Below are 11,207 nucleotides of genomic sequence, written 5' to 3'. Positions count from 1 at the left end.
TGCAGTAAAAGTGAATTACATTCTGCAGCTGTAGGGGAGCCCAGGAGCAAACACACAAACCTTATCTAGTGTTGCTTTAATAAAATTGCTTCTTCTTCTTCTTTTCAATATAAAACTTCACAACACGGCAGATTTTAGTATGTAAATGAGACCATGAGCCAATCACATTGCAGGTGGTGTCTCTGTCACAGCTCCAGGGTCCTAGAGGTTGTGGGTTTCCTCCGGGTGACTGTCTGTGAGGAGTGTGGTGTGTTCTCTCTGTGTCTGTGTGGGTTTCCACCGGGTGACTGTCTGTGAGGAGTGTGGTGTGTTCTCCCTGTGTCTGTGTGGGTTTCCTCCGGGTGACTGTCTGTGAGGAGTGTGGTGTGTTCTCTCTGTGTTTGTGTGGGTTTCCACCGGGTGACTGTCTGTGAGGAGTGTGGTGTGTTCTCTCTGTGTCTGTGTGGGTTTCCACCGGGTGACTGTCTGTGAGGAGTGTGGTGTGTTCTCCCTGTGTCTGTGTGGGTTTCCTCCGGGTGACTGTCTGTGAGGAGTGTGGTGTGTTCTCTCTGTGTCTGTGTGGGTTTCCTCCGGGTGACTGTCTGTGAGGAGTGTAGTGTGTTCTCTCTCTGTCTGTGTGGGTTTCCTCCGGGTGACTGTCTGTGAGGAGTGTGGTGTGTTCTCTCTGTGTCTGCGTGGGTTTCCTCCGGGTGACTGTCTGTGAGGAGTGTGGTGTGTTCTCTCTGTGTCTTCGTGGGTTTCCTCCGGGTGACTGTGTGTGAGGAGTGTGGTGTGTTCTCTGTGTCTGCGTGGGTTTCCTCCGGGTGACTGTCTGTGAGGAGTGTGGTGTGTTCTCTCTGTGTCTGTGTGGGTTTCCTCCAGGTGACTGTCTGAGGAGTGTGGTGTGTTCTCCCTGTGTCTGCGTGGGTTTCCTCCGGGTGACTGTCTGTGAGGAGTGTGGTGTGTTCTACCTGTGTCTGCGTGGGTTTCCTCCGGGTGACTGTCTGTGAGGAGTGTGGTGTGTTCTCTCTGTGTCTGCGTGGGTTTCCTCCGGGTGACTGTCTGTGAGGAGTGTGGTGTGTTCTCCCTGTGTCTGCGTGGGTTTCCTCCGGGTGACTGTCTGTGAGGAGTGTGGTGTGTTCTCCCTGTGTCTGTGTGGGTTTCCACCGGGTGACTGTCTGTGAGGAGTGTGGTGTGTTCTCTCTGTGTCTGTGTGGGTTTCCACCGGGTGACTGTCTGTGAGGAGTGTGGTGTGTTCTCCCTGTGTCTGTGTGGGTTTCCACCGGGTGACTGTCTGTGAGGAGTGTGGTGTGTTCTCCCTGTGTCTGTGTGGGTTTCCTCCGGGTGACTGTCTGTGAGGAGTGTGGTGTGTTCTCTCTGTGTCTGTGTGGGTTTCCACCGGGTGACTGTCTGTGAGGAGTGTGGTGTGTTCTCTCTCTGTCTGTGTGGGTTTCCTCCGGGTGACTGTCTGTGAGGAGTGTGGTGTGTTCTCCCTGTGTCTGTGTGGGTTTCCTCCGGGTGACTGTCTGTGAGGAGTGTGGTGTGTTCTCTCTGTGTCTGTGTGGGTTTCCACCGGGTGACTGTCTGTGAGGAGTGTGGTGTGTTCTCTCTGTGTCTGTGTGGGTTTCCACCGGGTGACTGTCTGTGAGGAGTGTGGTGTGTTCTCCCTGTGTCTGTGTGGGTTTCCTCCGGGTGACTGTCTGTGAGGAGTGTGGTGTGTTCTCTCTGTGTCTGTGTGGGTTTCCTCCGGGTGACTGTCTGTGAGGAGTGTGGTGTGTTCTCTCTCTGTCTGTGTGGGTTTCCTCCGGGTGACTGTCTGTGAGGAGTGTGGTGTGTTCTCTCTGTGTCTGCGTGGGTTTCCTCCGGGTGACTGTCTGTGAGGAGTGTGGTGTGTTCTCTCTGTGTCTGCGTGGGTTTCCTCCGGGTGACTGTGTGTGAGGAGTGTGGTGTGTTCTCTGTGTCTGCGTGGGTTTCCTCCGGGTGACTGTCTGTGAGGAGTGTGGTGTGTTCTCTCTGTGTCTGTGTGGGTTTCCTCCGGGTGACTGTCTGAGGAGTGTGGTGTGTTCTCCCTGTGTCTGCGTGGGTTTCCTCCGGGTGACTGTCTGTGAGGAGTGTGGTGTGTTCTACCTGTGTCTGCGTGGGTTTCCTCCGGGTGACTGTCTGTGAGGAGTGTGGTGTGTTCTCTCTGTGTCTGCGTGGGTTTCCTCCGGGTGACTGTCTGTGAGGAGTGTGGTGTGTTCTCCCTGTGTCTGCGTGGGTTTCCTCCGGGTGACTGTCTGTGAGGAGTGTGGTCTGTTCTCCCTGTGTCTGCGTGGGTTTCCTCCGGGTGACTGTCTGTGAGGAGTGTGGTGTGTTCTCTCTGTGTCTGTGTGGGTTTCCACCGGGTGACTGTCTGTGAGGAGTGTGGTGTGTTCTCTCTGTGTCTGTGTGGGTTTCCTCCGGGTGACTGTCTGTGAGGAGTGTGGTGTGTTCTCTCTGTGTCTGTGTGGGTTTCCTCCGGGTGACTGTCTGTGAGGAGTGTGGTGTGTTCTCTCTCTGTCTGTGTGGGTTTCCTCCGGGTGACTGTCTGTGAGGAGTGTGGTGTGTTCTCTCTGTGTCTGCGTGGGTTTCCTCCGGGTGACTGTCTGTGAGGAGTGTGGTGTGTTCTCTCTGTGTCTGCGTGGGCTTCCTCCGGGTGACTGTGTGTGAGGAGTGTGGTGTGTTCTCTGTGTCTGCGTGGGTTTCCTCCGGGTGACTGTCTGTGAGGAGTGTGGTGTGTTCTCTCTGTGTCTGTGTGGGTTTCCTCCAGGTGACTGTCTGAGGAGTGTGGTGTGTTCTCCCTGTGTCTGCGTGGGTTTCCTCCGGGTGACTGTCTGTGAGGAGTGTGGTGTGTTCTACCTGTGTCTGCGTGGGTTTCCTCCGGGTGACTGTCTGTGAGGAGTGTGGTGTGTTCTCTCTGTGTCTGCGTGGGTTTCCTCCGGGTGACTGTCTGTGAGGAGTGTGGTGTGTTCTCCCTGTGTCTGCGTGGGTTTCCTCCGGGTGACTGTCTGTGAGGAGTGTGGTGTGTTCTCTCTGTGTCTGCGTGGGTTTCCTCCGGGTGACTGTCTGTGAGGAGTGTGGTGTGTTCTCTCTGTGTCTGCGTGGGTTTCCTCCGGGTGACTGTCTGTGAGGAGTGTGGTGTGTTCTCTCTGTGTCTGCGTGGGTTTTCTCCGGGTGACTGTCTGTGAGGAGTGTGGTGTGTTCTCTCTGTGTCTGCGTGGGTTTCCTCCGGGTGACTGTCTGTGAGGAGTGTGGTGTGTTCTCTCTGTGTCTGCGTGGGTTTCCTCCGGGTGACTGTCTGTGAGGAGTGTGGTGTGTTCTCTCTGTGTCTGCGTGGGTTTTCTCTGGGTGACTGTCTGTGAGGAGTGTGGTGTGTTCTCCCTGTGTCTGTGTGGGTTTCCTCCCACACTCCAAAAACACACATTGGTAGGTGGATTGGAGACTCAAAAGTGTCCATAAGTGTGAGCGTGTGTCGCCCTGTAAAGGACTGGCGCCCCCTCCAGGGTGTGTTCCCAGACCCACCCCCCCCCCCCCCCGCCCTGAACTGGATAAGGGTAACAGACAGTGAATGAATGAATCATTTATTCAGCAGTGCATTTACAACACAAGGTGTAGCTCTATATTCATCTGAAATGTACAGCTCTTTCTCAAAGTAGTTACTGTTTACAGACGTTTCCCAAAAACAAACAGATATCAGAAAACCATGATATTCATACCTCGGTTACACACGACAGAGATGATCAGTGATCAGAGAAGAACGGGACAATGTAGAGGCCATTTAAACTCATGCTGATTTAACCTACATCAAGCGGAGGACAGACCCGAGGTCAGGATTCAGGGAGAGATTTCTGGGTGTGTTTTTACAAGGAGCTTAAGGCAGAATATTAAACGTACACAATTCCTCTGAACTGAGGGGCGTTCATCAGAAGTGTGTTCCTCTCTTCACTGCTGTAACAGTCTGCACTTCTGGGAAGACTTCAGAATGGATGTAGAATGGGACATTGTTGTGTGGATTTGATGGTACTCAGACAGTTGTGTATCACACACCACAACAGCTCATTCTAAAAGTAAGGAGTTCCATCAGTCCAGAGAACACAGTTCTGCTCCACAGACCAATGCTGGGAGGATTCACGCTCCTGTGCAGCTGCTCCACGGCGCCCCCTATAGGACACGATGGGCGCAACTTTAAACAGCTGATTTCACACCGTTTTCATCTGATGAGGTGTCTACAAAGTTCTGGACAGTGTACATTAAGGTTAAACTGTGCATGTGAAACATTTTGCCAAACCCCACGGATTACAGAATAAAAGTCCTTATAAAGCTAGGGTGTCTTTGATGAGCCTCCTCATGGTGGTGCTCACAGACGTCCCGAGGGAGTCCGTGATCTGGAACGTGATTTTGTACAAATACGGCTGGACGTCTTTGAGGCTGGTGTCGAAGACGTTGTCCACTTCGGACTGAGTGGGCATCTTGGGCAGATACTCGTGCCGATTAATGACCTCCACGATGTTGATGACCTTCTCTCCCAGTTTCTCGCCCACTTTCTCTCGGCAGATCTGCCGCTCCTGCTCGTTCGCCAGGTTCACCACGTTCACCTTGATGGTCCACACCTCCCAGGGGATGCACTCGTCTGAAAACGGCCAGCGGGACTTCTTCTTCTGATAGAACTCCAGAGAGATCTGGCCCATTCCGTCGCTCCCGGAGTTCCCGAGAGCGTCCTGTGAACAAAAACGAGCGGAAACCGTTTAATGTTATCGTTATATTATTATTACTTTGTCCTCACGGCTATGGCATGGATTATGTTCCAGATGCAGCACGACATGAAAATAAGAGCTGAATAACTTTGTTGATGATGCCCCCTTGTGGAGAAGCTTAACCTTCTAAACACGAGTGAGTGAGCTGCGAGCCAGTTCTTTAGGGTTTTACATCCAAAAGAGAAATAATCCTGACCCAGGCAATGTTATCATATCTCGTACCTTAAACTCAGCCACAGTTTTCCTGATGACCCGGTCCAGTTCATCAGAGGACACCTTGACGAAGGTGAAGTCGATGAAGTCACAGTCGGTGTCCTGAGTGCCCACGGTGCCGATGGAGTACGTCCCCTCTTTTTTGTAGTGGAACTTTCCAGTGCTGCGATGCAGGAGGATGGTGTGGAGTAAGGCCAGCAAAGCCTCGTCCACCTGTCGTCCCTCCACCGAGACCTCCAGCACCTCCGACCTGCAGTTCATCCTGGATCTACGGCTGGGCCACGAGACAGAAACATTACAGCACTGTATCCACAGACGTTTACTGCTGTACGGGAAAACGCAGGCACCTTTGGCTCATGAATATCTGCCTCTGACGGGATTGGGTTCTTAGGTGTGTGACGTATGACACTGTGGCTGTCTGAATCTGTGTCTGAGACCGTACTGAGGAGTTTCTAGTGTATAAACACCACACACGCGTTTACAATAGTCTTATTTTCTACCAGAGGAGGCCCTTAAGTCATTCCCACACTTTACTACGTTGTCACACGCCTTAATCGATATATTTTAAGAGATGTCCCCAGCAAGGCTCTGTATAAAATGTATCAGAATACCGATAAAATGCGGTAATGTTACCCACCTGTCCTCAAAAGACACTAAAACACGTCTCTACCGTGACGTGTGTTTACACGGTGCTCATCTCCAGCGCTCAGCTGCCGTTTCCCCCTCAATAACACCGCCGAACACTCACACAGACCCCGCCGAACACCGAGTAGAAAAAGCCGACACGTCTTGTCTTTACTCGTCTTTGTGAGGACTTCCCAGCAGCTGTCCTGCTCAGGTTCGTAAACAGATCTCGGAGCTGGACGGCGAGTCAGCAGGGACAGTTCAGAGAAAGGCGTTTCTAATAAGAGAAGTTCATTTCTGAATTTATTTCTTTAGCCTTTGGAGAAAACGCACAGTATGATTTACCCATTAAACACTTTTATACGCGCGAAGCCTAAGCACATTTTTTTGTTGTTTGTGGAGGACTTTGTGAGTTTGTGTGAAAGCTTTTATTTTGAAAACCATAGCCACCATGTTGACTGAAAGGCTGTGGGGGGTGATGTAGCCACGGTCTGGTATTTTACAAGAATATTAAAAGAATGGAAATAAGTTTAGTTTAATGTTATTGCTATTTTTTGGTGTCCGTTTCGTGCCTAGAATTTGATGAAATGGTCGTTAGGATTTTTAGTAAAACCCGCGAGGCACGAATGCAACTGGAAAATCTGAGATTCTTCACTAAAATGAAGTAAATTAAACCTAATGGAAGTAAACTAGAGCCGAGGAACACAGAATAATGCAGAGGACCGTGGCCAGTTCCCCTCTGGCTCCTTCTGTGAAGGTGAAACTAATACAGTCAGGTTTTCGAACTGCAGCGGATTTGCTCGATATTCAACCACTCCAACTCCGCAAAGGTATTTAACATCACGGTTTTAATTTTGTTACTAATTTCTGTTGAAAAGGGGGTCGAGTTTTATATTTTTCAGTCAGCATCATTTAACTACTTCCGCCCGGTTTTATTTTATCTCGCCTACTTTGAACTTTTATCATTTGTAGTTTTAAAAAGTGTAGGCGTTCAACGCGGATAGAGTTGAGGAGGATCTGTGAAAAACTACAATTCCCATAAAGCACCGCGGCGGAGTCGCTAACAACGCAAGCTACAGAGAGCTGAGGAAAATCTTCAAAACAGAATCACACAGAGTTATACTCAGAATAAACGGATGATATTTATGTTCAACTATTAACTGAAGCTTTAATAACTTCTAATGATTTATTTTCTGTCACTGGGTCCAGAATATGTCCAATATTTCATACATTAAGCCAATCTGCTTAATTTGTTTACGTTTTGAAATAAACACACACACTCTTAAATGACTCCACACCTTTTTATTTTCAGATTATAATAAAATATGTCAATATTAAAGCAATTTAAAATAATATTTAATGGCCAATCATTGCCCTGTTAGCAGCTGTATTATAAAATATACCTGTATTAAATTAGGAAGAGCCTGTATGTGTGTTATCAGTTAGACAGGTGGCTTGGGTGTGGTTCAGCTGCTGGTCATACATGTAGATAGATGATTGAAAATGAATAATCATAGCTAATTGTGGACTGTGCTCTTTATTAATTAGATCTCGGTGCATTGTCGCTGTGCTGTTTGTCTGTAGAGACAGGTGTATCTGAGGATGAAGCTGTGGAGGTGCTGCAGACGCTGGGAGTCGATGCTCAGTCCGAGCAGCAGAGGGCACAAACACAAAGTTTTTCAGAAAGTGTAACAGCTCTGGACCTCCTGCAGCAGGAGCAGAACCAGGGCAGGGTGGTGACCTTCTGCTCCGAACTGGACACCGCTCTCGGTGGGGGGCTTCCAGTGGGAACGACCACTGAGATCTGCGGTGCTCCCGGCATCGGGAAAACCCAGCTGTGGTGAGAGACTGAGATCCAAACTCGCTGGCCTCTTTATTGGAAACACACACCTTAGTTTGAGAGGGGTTCAACACCCAAAACAATGTCAGAACAGTACTGTCTCTGTTGACGACGTAGGCCCTCGAGCCCCAGCAGGAGAGGTGTTTCTGATAAAGTGGCCAGTGCAGACAGGAGTTCCAGGAACTGGGCTGGAGCGGCACTGTCCTAGAACATTTGTGTCTAACCCAGTTTTAACGCGGCGATGTTAACCCTGTTCTGTGTTGTCCCTCAGCCTCCAGCTGGCTGTAGACGTACAGATCCCGGTGTGTTTCGGAGGTTTAGGAAGAAAAGCAGTGTTTGTTGACACCGAGGGCACGTTCGTGGTCCAGAGGGTGGTGGACATGGCTGAAGCTGCGGTACAGCACTGTACTCTTCTGGCTGAGGATGAAGGTACTTTTTAAAAGTGGCTTTTCTGAAACACATTTAGAGAACCGCATTTTCACAGCGATGGGAACTGTGCTCAGAAACTGTCACAATGCATCAGACAATAAAGCAGCACTGAGCCTGTTGCACACAGTGATAGGAAACACGGCGACACACGCGGCTCCGGGTCCACGTTCTGATATTCAGAAAGACCTGACAAAGGAGACAAAGTCTGCACCGTTGCTGTTGTGTGCTGTTTATTCTCAGAGCAGAGAAAAGCTCTGGAGGACTTCACCATGGAGAAGATTCTCTCCGGCATCTTCCTGCTCCGTTGTCATGGTTACGATGAGCTCCTCGCCGAGGCCTTCCTCCTGCCGGACTTCCTGTTACAGCATCCTGAGGTACGGAGGGGGACAAACTTCGGTTCCTCTCCTCTGTTCTTCTCGAATATACTCAACTGTCTTTTCTCCTATGTTCTCACCTCATTTCATCTCTTTATCTCCTCTCTTCCACTACACTCTGTCATCTTTTCTTCTCTCCTCTCCTCTCATCATCTCTTTTCTTCTCTCCTTTCCTCCTCTATCCACCTCTTTTCTCCTCTTTTCTCTTCCCCACTCCTTTTCTTTTCAACTCTCATTTCTGTTTCCATCTGCTTTCCTCTCATCTCATCTTCTTTCATCTTTACTCATCTCTCCCGTCATCTCCCCTCCCCTCCTCTCCTCTCCTTTCGTCTCATCTCGACCACGTCCCCTTCTCGTCCAATCACAGGTGAGGCTGGTGGTGATTGACAGTGTGGCATTTCCATTCAGGCATCTCACTGAGGACCTGTCTCTGAGGACCCGGCTCCTCAACGGCCTCGCGCTGCAGCTAATCCAGTTAGCATCCGAGCACAGAGCCGCAGTACGAGTTTACACACACACACACACACACACTTTCTCTCTCTTTACATTCCTAAATATATATTTATCTCTCTCTCTCCTCATTTATTTTACCGTTTGTTTGTTTGTTGTTAGGTGGTTTTGACCAATCAGATGACGACCAAATTCTCTAAAGGCCAATCCAGGCTCATTCCTGCTTTAGGTGACTTTTACTGTCCTTCACTGTGTGTGTGTGTGTGTGTGTGTTTCGTGTGTGTTGTGTATGTGTGTGTGTATGTGTGTGTTAACTGTTTTTGTTTTTCAGGGGACAGTTGGGGTCACGCTGCGACTCAGAGAATCCTCCTGCACTGGGACGGAGTGAAAAGGCAATAAAATTACTGAATATTAACGCATTTGATCTTATTTCTCCTCTGATCTCCTGTGATCTCCTTCTTTTCTCTTCATTTCTCCTCTGATCTACTGTGATCTCCTCCTTTTCTCTTCATTTCTCTGATTGTAAATTACTCCGTCTGAGTGCTTTCTGTGTTTTGGATCTGTGTTGAGCACTGAGCTGTGGAAGAGTGAACACTGCTGTCAGCGGCAATGAGAGAATTACATAAACACACTATACCCTTCACCTCAGAGAGAGAGAGAGAGGAGGGGAGGGGAGCAGAGAGAGAGGGAGGGAGATGAGCAGAGAAAGAGAGGGAGGGAGATGAGCAGAGAAAGAGAGAGAGGGAGGGAGATGAGCAGAGAAAGAGAGGGAGGGAGATGAGCAGAGAAAGAGAGAGAGGGGGGAGATGAGCAGAGAAAGAGAGAGAGGGGGGAGATGAGCAGAGAGAGAGAGGGGGGAGACGAGCAGAGAGAGAGAGAGAGGGGGGAGATGAGCAGAGAGAGAGAGGGGGGAGACGAGCAGAGAGAGAGAGAGGAAGGGAGATGAGCGGTGTGAATCACTTCACTCTGAAAACTGCTTTAACTCCTGTACACCACTTTAATCATCACCACTCCATCAGTCACTCACTGAAAACCCTCTCTCTCTCTCTCTCTCTCTCTCTCTCTCTCTCTCTCTCTCTCTCCCTGTTCCCTTTGTTTCTCTCTCTCTCTCTCTCTCTCTCTCTCTCTCTCTCCCTGTTCCCTTTGTTTCTCTCTCTCTCTCTCTCCCTCTCTCTCTCTCTCTCTCTCTCTCTCTCTCCTCCCACACCACTGTGGACGGGGTGAACCCCTGAGGTCATGGTGAGTGACTGAAACGGTTGGTGTTGTTTCCTCAGGCTGGCGTCTGTGTGTAAGTCCCCGAGTCAGAGGGAGGCCACGGTCCAGTACCAGGTCACGGTCAGTAAACTCCACAAACACAATAATAACGTCAGTGCTGAGTGATAAAGGCGCAGATCTGAAGGAGGGTGCTCGGTGGAGACGTGGAGGATGTGTGTGACGCAGATGTCTGCGGTACCTGAGCGGCTAATTATAGCTGGCTGTGTTCGGCCTCATTTCTGTCCCTTTTCAGGGTCAAGGTTTCAGAGACTCCAGTGTTTCAGCTGAAGCCGAGCCCTGCAGCACTGCGGCGGAGAGCGAGCGGAAACGGCCCCGGACCGAGGAGCAGCGTCGATAGCCACCCCCTCCCCCTCACACCTCCCTCACACCTCCCTCACAGCCCTCCGTACTCTGTCAATACTGACTTTCAATGTGTACAAGTACAATTCAAACGTCTTCAACAGAAAAGAACCTAAGACTGAAGCCGTGTGGAGAGTGAAGAGTTTATTGGGCGCTGCGTTGGTTCTGAGCTCCATCAGGAAAAAGCTGCAGAAGACTGTGATGGGTTTGTTCTGTTCTTGGGGACAGTACTGTGTCCTAAAGTCCGTGTGAGTGTGGGTTTAGACCAGTTACAGATGGAGGCAGTGTCAGAGTCGGGAACGGAGCGCAGTGACACTGTGTTTTTAGGTTCTTTTCTGTCGAATAAAATGAGAATGTGGTTTAAATACGACACACAGTCACTGTACAATCACTAAAGAGAGGAGAGAGTGTGAGTTCTGAATCACAGTTATACACTACACACACACACACTACACACACACACACACTCACTATACACACACACACACACTCACTATACACACACACACTACACCCTATACACACACACACACACACACTATACACAAACACACTATACACACACACAAACACTACACACACACTACACCCTATACATACACACACTATACACTACACACACACACACACTACACACACACACACACACACACACTCACTAAACACACACACACACTACACACACACACACACACACTCACTAAACACACACACACGCACTATACACACACACACACTCACTATACACACACACTCACTATACACACACACACTACACCCTATACACACACACACACACACACTATACACAAACACACTATACACACACACAAACACTACACACACACTACACCCTATACATACACACACTATACACTACACACACACACACACTACACACACACACACACA

The 11,207-nt window shown here is 49.5% G+C and overlaps 2 protein-coding genes across 2 annotated transcripts; one reads left to right on the top strand and one right to left on the bottom strand.

Annotated features, from left to right (window-relative positions):
* Positions 1-3,589: 3,589 nt before the first annotated feature.
* On the bottom strand, positions 3,590-5,795 carry atg101 (autophagy related 101). The gene is made up of 3 exons (XM_066651373.1): positions 5,602-5,795; positions 4,974-5,238; positions 3,590-4,715 (listed from the first exon to the last, which is right to left on the bottom strand). The coding sequence occupies exons 2-3, from the start codon at positions 5,223-5,225 to the stop codon at positions 4,311-4,313; spliced, it is 657 nt and encodes a 218-aa protein (XP_066507470.1). The 5' UTR covers positions 5,226-5,238; positions 5,602-5,795; the 3' UTR covers positions 3,590-4,310.
* A 186-nt stretch (positions 5,796-5,981) lies between these two features.
* rad51c (RAD51 paralog C) lies at positions 5,982-10,779 on the top strand. Its single transcript, XM_066651372.1, has 9 exons — positions 5,982-6,418; positions 7,173-7,428; positions 7,700-7,857; positions 8,098-8,231; positions 8,599-8,730; positions 8,844-8,910; positions 9,013-9,073; positions 9,956-10,016; positions 10,189-10,779. Exons 1-9 carry the CDS (start codon positions 6,301-6,303, stop codon positions 10,291-10,293), a joined length of 1,092 nt encoding a protein of 363 aa, XP_066507469.1. The 5' UTR covers positions 5,982-6,300; the 3' UTR covers positions 10,294-10,779.
* The last annotated feature ends 428 nt before the right edge of the window (positions 10,780-11,207 follow it).

The sequence above is a fragment of the Hoplias malabaricus genome, chromosome 18, assembly GCF_029633855.1.
Source record: "Hoplias malabaricus isolate fHopMal1 chromosome 18, fHopMal1.hap1, whole genome shotgun sequence".
Taxonomy (NCBI): Eukaryota; Metazoa; Chordata; class Actinopteri; order Characiformes; family Erythrinidae; genus Hoplias; species Hoplias malabaricus.
The sequence above is the reverse complement of the archived record's forward strand: the minus strand, read 5'-3'. Positions and strand labels throughout refer to the sequence as shown.

Excerpts from the sequence above, each read along its gene's own strand:
- atg101 (XM_066651373.1), bottom strand. The coding sequence starts at position 5,225 with ATGAACTGCAGGTCGGAGGTGCTGGAGGTCTCGGTGGAGGGACGACAG. Across the intron at positions 4,716-4,973 it reads AAACTGTGGCTGAGTTTAAG|GACGCTCTCGGGAACTCCGG; the intron begins GTACGAGATATG and ends TTTTGTTCACAG.
- rad51c (XM_066651372.1), top strand. The coding sequence starts at position 6,301 with ATGCAGAGGACCGTGGCCAGTTCCCCTCTGGCTCCTTCTGTGAAGGTG. Across the intron at positions 6,419-7,172 it reads ACCACTCCAACTCCGCAAAG|AGACAGGTGTATCTGAGGAT; the intron begins GTATTTAACATC and ends GTTTGTCTGTAG. Across the intron at positions 7,429-7,699 it reads ATCGGGAAAACCCAGCTGTG|CCTCCAGCTGGCTGTAGACG; the intron begins GTGAGAGACTGA and ends GTTGTCCCTCAG.